At 49.4% G+C, this 6000-nt stretch overlaps 1 protein-coding gene across 1 annotated transcript; it reads left to right on the top strand.

The window, feature by feature from the left end:
• Window positions 1-1242: 1242 nt before the first annotated feature.
• Window positions 1243-2055, top strand: LOC125533754. The gene has a single exon (XM_048697114.1). The coding sequence runs from the start codon at window positions 1307-1309 to the stop codon at window positions 1835-1837; it is 531 nt and encodes a 176-aa protein (XP_048553071.1). The 5' UTR covers window positions 1243-1306; the 3' UTR covers window positions 1838-2055.
• The last annotated feature ends 3945 nt before the right edge of the window (window positions 2056-6000 follow it).

Raw genomic sequence — 6000 nt, 5'->3', positions numbered from 1 at the left:
CCGAATGTTCGAGGCCTGTTTGAGGTATTTGAATGAGTCGATTTTTTATGACTGGCCAACCCGCCAGATGTTTGAAAAGGATTTAGGGTGCTCGGACGTAGATGCTCTTAGAACCGCCGCGGAAAGTAGAGTACTAGCGACTCTTGGCCAAACGCGAAACACAAAACCGGCTGCATACGAGAAGAAAGAACTGCCCCGAATGCCACGTTCAGTAGCAGGAGTAGTGATTTATCTAAAAATTCCTCAGTGCCCATTGTCCTAAACTATGCTTATGCCATCGTATGCTACTACTACCTTGAACTAATGCGCCGCATCTTCAAACAACATTCTTTGCGCGTTGATTCAAGCCTGACTAGCCAACGTGCCCCTACACGTTGATGCATGATCATATCATTGCGGAAGAAGTGCGCTCTCGTCCGGTACAAACTTACAACCCGCAAGCCACTACTCCTCCAGAATTACACGACGATGGGGTAAAGCACACGTACAACGCGTAATCTAGCTTCGTTTTGCGGCGAGACCAAGCAAAGGTATGCGATAAGCCCGCTGCGGAGCTACATGCGATTTTTTGCTTTTATGCGATAAGCCCGCTGCGGAACCCTGGTCTTCTGGCCGTTCTCCAGCGTCTTCCCCTCAAGTAAGAGTAACTCCTCAGTGGCTTCATGCAAATGGGCCTTGCATGGGACATGCATGGGATTATTTTAATTTTTCTCGGCGGCAGCATGGTGAAGGTTTGACGTCTACTGACAAGTGTGTTTTGCTTTGGCATGAAAAATGGAGAGAGTTGCGCGTACTCGCAACCGTGATGGCCAAGACAACTCCTCATCTTTTTCGTAAAAGAAAACCAACCGTGTTCTCTGTTCTGTTCGCTTAATCTCTGTAATTCCATCATTTTTCACTTCTAGAAACAGCATCCATTTCTCTTATGTTTTCTCGTCGTCTCACCTCTCACACCGTACGTGCAAACAGCTGGAATGCCGTCTTGATTATGGAGGTTTTTTTCTTCTTCAGAATTTCAGAAATGCACCTAACTTGAGCGTGTCTAGCACCAGCACAATAAACGGTGCAACAAGTCTAGTCCAGCTAATTTGTGCTTGCTTCTCAGGCTCACTAAACTAACCTTTCTTGCCCCGAAATTGTGCAGCCCACTGTGACACCAATGATTTTCATCTCTCTCTATCTCTACTACGCTAGCTATAAAAGGTTAGCCCTTGAGCAAGGACGGTCCAGGTCAGAAATTCCTCATGCTACATGTAGACTGACAAAAACCCTACCAGGATCATCATCAACTTCCCGGCGCGACCGCATGGACGAAGATAGATTCCGGCGCTGCAGCACCAAGACGGCGAGGCGTCGTCTGCGCAGCCTCCTCGTCCTCGCCGCAGACTACCTCAAGTACCTCTTCATGAACCGGCGCCGACTCCTCCGCAGGGTGGCGAGGCGTACCCACGCCATCCTCTCCTCCTACCACGGCAAAAGCAACAAGCGTCTGCCGCCATACTACCCTCCTCGCGCGTTAATGGAGCACGAGTTCTCGTGTAGCAACAGCCCTAGCCCCGTGTTCCTCGCGGCCAAGAGGCTCCAGTCACGGCTGAAGCGGGGTGCCGCCGCCGGCGCTGCCGTCTCTTCCTGCTTTGGCGCCACAGTTGGGGCCTCGTACGGGTCGCCGCCGGCGACAGAGGAGGACGATGTGGTTGAGGAGGAAGATGAGGCTGATGGGTTGGCCTGCTACGAACTTGAGCCTGACGTGGACTACAGGGCGGAGGAGTTCATCAGTATGTTCTATGAGCAGCTCAGGGCGCAGAACTTTCCTCCGGTTTTGCAACGCTCGCCATGACGCGCGACGCTGAGACATGAGAGCTGAGAGATCGAGGGCGCGCGTACGTCAGGTACGTGTCAAGAGGAGAGGAGTACGTTCTTACTTTCGATGAGGAAGGACAGGCCAGCTTGTATCACTTTATTTTGATTTCTACATGAGTGTTTGTGACTTGTAACTAAGTGTACTACGTACACATGTGGGCTACGGATATACCTATTGAGTACAAATAAATGTTAGATGCGACGCCTTTCGAAATTTGGTTTCAATAATAATTATCACTTTCTTTTGGCTAGTGCTACCCGTCGGTCGACCGGCGCCGGTTGCACCCGCAGCATCGAGCGATTTACAGCCGCACACTGGCCGTAAAAGCACCGCCCGGCGCAGTGCTGCCCTCGCTGCCATCGTCTCCGCCATTTCTCACCGGTTTCGTGCATGCAGCAGCGTGTCCCTGTGGTTGCAGCTCCCCGTGACGACCGTCGCAGCTTGAGTGCACTAGTGGAAAACAGGAAACTAGTCCCGGTTTCAGAGGATCTTTAGTTCCGGTTCCGGAACCGGGACTAAAAGGTCGGGACTAAAGCCCAAAACCTTTAGTCCCGGTTCGTTTACGAATCGGGACAGAAGAGGCTTCACGTGACCGCTGCGGGGGCCCAGGCAGGAGGACCTTTAGTTCCGGTTGGTAACATCGACCGGGACCAAAAAGGCATTCACACATCAGCAGCTGGCAGAAGGTGGGGTTTTTGTTTTTTGTTTTCGAAAGGGAGGGGGGTTAGGGGATTTTGGAGGGTTAATTTAGAGATTTCATATTGTGTTGGCTAGCTAATAAAGAGAAGTGACCTTTCTTTCTTCGTGCTTGGTCGATGCTAGCTACTATACATATAGAAAGACCTCGACATGCTAGCTAGTAAGCAAATGGAGGAACCATTAATTACACAAGATCATCATGAACATATACAGAGGGAAGTGACCTCTCTTTCTCCGAGAGAATGGTCGAGCAACAAGTTTTCGTATATCTATCCGACGCTACTAGCTACATATATACAATATAAGATCTCTTACAATCCCTAACATCTAAAGTCTATATCAATTTTCACATGGTATTCTCCCTTCTCATTAATGACATGATCAAAAAAGAATCCCGCCAATTCCTCTTTAATTGCTCGTATGCGATCATGTGGTAGGAGTTCATCCCGCATCTGCCATATCTAATTTAAAGAAGGGGGTCAATACATATATATGAATGAAACTCAACACAAATGATGGTAATAAAATAAAATTGTGAATATTATTGTTTACGTGCTTCATATTGTTTTTCGGAGTAGCCCTGCTGAGAGGTCACGTTGTAGACGGACTCGCAAACGTGGTATCCACAAAAATCATTTCCGGCTTCCTGCCACAAGCACTTTATACGAGAAATAGAGTTCAATCAAACTGATAATCAAGCATGGTAAATGATATTGATGAAACTAGAATCAATGGGAGATGCGCTGAACTAGCTAGTACTACTTACTTCCGGGAGTGTAATCGCAGCTCCCTCGGCACTCGGCAGTCCTGGAGCAATTCCGGTGAACTCTTTCCAAACCCTGCCAGACAAAGAAAATAATTACTTGATATCAGGAAATGAACAAAGTTGCCGATATGGTGCGATAATGATCGATTGAACTTATTTCTGGAGCATTGCAGTCATGTTCGCATTGTTGGGGAATGCAGTAATTTCAAAAAAATTCCTACGCATAGACAGGATCATGGTGATGCATAGCAACGAGAGGGAAGAGTGTGTCCACGTACCCTCGTAGACCGAAAGCGGAAGCGTTAGCACAACACGGTTGATGTAGTCGTACGTTTTCACGATCCGACCGATCCAAGTACCGAACGCAAGGCATCTCCGAGTTCAGCACACGTTCAGCTCGATGACGTCCCACGAACTCCGGTCCAGCAGAGCTTCACGGGAGAGTTTTGTCAGCACGACGGCGTGATGACGGTGATGATGATGCTACCGATGCAGGGCTTCGCCTAAGCACCGCTACAATATGATCGAGGTGGGTTATGGTGGAGGGGGGCACCGCACACGGCCGGGAGAGATCAACAGATCAACTTGTGTGTCTAGAAGTGCCCCCTGCCCCCGTATATAAAGGAGCAAGGGGGAAGGTCGGCCGGCCCCTGTAGGCGCGCTAGGAGGAGGAGTCCTCCAAGTAGGAGTAGGACTCCCCTCTTTCCTACTCCTACTAGGAGGGGGAAAGGAAGGGGGAGAGGGAGAAGGAAAGGGGGCGTCGCCCCCCTCTCCTAGTCCAATTCGGACCAGAGGGGAAGGGGCGTGCGGCCTGCCTTAGGCCAGCCCTCTCTCTCTCCACTAAGGCCCATAAGGCCCACTATTTCTCCCGGGGGGGGGGGGGTTCCGGTAACCCTCCTGAAAGATCGTGGATGTCGCCTGGAGGGGGGTGAATAGGCGTTTTAAAATAATTATGATTTAGGCTTGAACAAATGCGGAATAAACCTAGCGGTTAATTTGTCAAGCACAAAACCTAAAACAACTAGGCTCACCTATGTGCACCAACAACTTATGCTAAGCAAGATAAGCAACTATGTGATAGCAAGATATATGACAAGAAACAATATGGCTATCACAAAGTAAAGTGCATAAGTAAAGGGGCTCGGGTAAGAGATAACCGAGGCACGCGGAGACGACGATGTATCCCGAAGTTCACACCCTTGCGGATGCTAATCTCCGTTTGGAGCGGTGTGGAGGCACAATGCTCCCCAAGAAGCCACTAGGGTCACTGTAATCTCCTCACGCCCTCGCACAATGCAAGATATCGTGATTCCACTAAGGGACCCTTGAGGGCGGTCACCGAACCCGTACAAATGGCAACCCTTGGGGGCGGTCACCAAACCCGTACACTTTGGCAACCCTTGGGGGCGGTCACCGGTACCCGTCAAATTGCTCGGGGCGATCTCCACAACCTAATTGGAGACCCCGACGCTTGCTCGGAGCTTTACACCACAATGATTGAGCTACGAACAACACCAACCATCTAGGGCGCCAAGGCACCCAAGAGGAACAAGCTCTAGGGTGATCAAACACCCAAGAGTAATAAGCTTCTCAAACTTCACTTCCACGTATCACCGTGGAGAACTCAAACCGATGCACCAAATGCAATGGCAAGGGCACACGGAGTGCCCAAGTCCTTCTCTCCCAAATCCCACCAAAGCAACTAATGCTAGGGAGGAAAATGAGAGGAAGAACGAAATAAGAACACGAAGAACTCCAAGATCTAGAATCAAGGGGTTCCCCTCACTTAGAGGAGAAAGTGATTGGTGGAAACGTGGATCTAGATCTCCTCTCTCTTTTCCCTCAAGAACTAGCAAGAATCATTGGAGGAATTGAGAGTTAGCAAGCTCGAAGAAGGTCAACAATGGGGAAAGAACACGAGCTAAAGAGATAAGGTTCAATGGGGAAGAAGACCCCCTTTAATAGGTGGGGAAAAATCCAACCGTTATGCTCACAGCCCGCACAGAGCGGTACTACCGCTCCAAGGAGCGGTACTACCGCTAGGGCGGTAGTACCCCTTTGAAAAACAACAGCGAGGAGGCAAAATGCCAGTAGAACCGCTGGAGCGGTACTACCGCTCGTCCTCACGGTACTACCGCTAGGGATCGCGGTACTACCGCAAAGGGTAGCGGTACTACTGCTAGCGAGCGGTACTAAAAAAATACATTCGGGCCTACCACCGCAGGACTTGGGACGAGTTTTTGATCCGGAGCGGTACTACCGCTGTAGGAGGCGCGGTAGTACCGCTCTGGAGCGGTAGTAAAAAATTACATCCGCTCCAATTCGCGGTAGTACCGCTGCAGCCTTTTCAGAACACCAAAATTGTCACAACTTTTACAAACGGACTCCGAATTCGATGAAACCAAGTTTGTTGAAAAGCTAGCGACAAGGGCTAACACAATCTTGATAGAAATACCAATAAGAAGCAAATGAGAAAAGGCCCAAAATAAAATGGTGAGAACCCTTCCTCGGATAAGACCGGTAAAACCTCCAACACCGAAAACATCATAGAAGACGCATGCAAACTCTGTTTTCGATGAACTCAAGCTTGTCATCAAGATGACCATAAGATCTAAGACTCACAAAGAGAACTAAACAAAAACCAAGAAACATGATGCAAGGATGCAATGGTTTG

Source organism: Triticum urartu, chromosome 2, assembly GCF_003073215.2.
Source record: "Triticum urartu cultivar G1812 chromosome 2, Tu2.1, whole genome shotgun sequence".
Classification (NCBI taxonomy): domain Eukaryota; kingdom Viridiplantae; phylum Streptophyta; class Magnoliopsida; order Poales; family Poaceae; genus Triticum; species Triticum urartu.
This window is presented reverse-complemented; position numbering and strand designations above follow the sequence as displayed.

Bases quoted from the DNA above. Each gene is read 5' to 3' on its own strand.
- LOC125533754 (XM_048697114.1), top strand. From the start codon at position 1,307: ATGGACGAAGATAGATTCCGGCGCTGCAGCACCAAGACGGCGAGGCGT.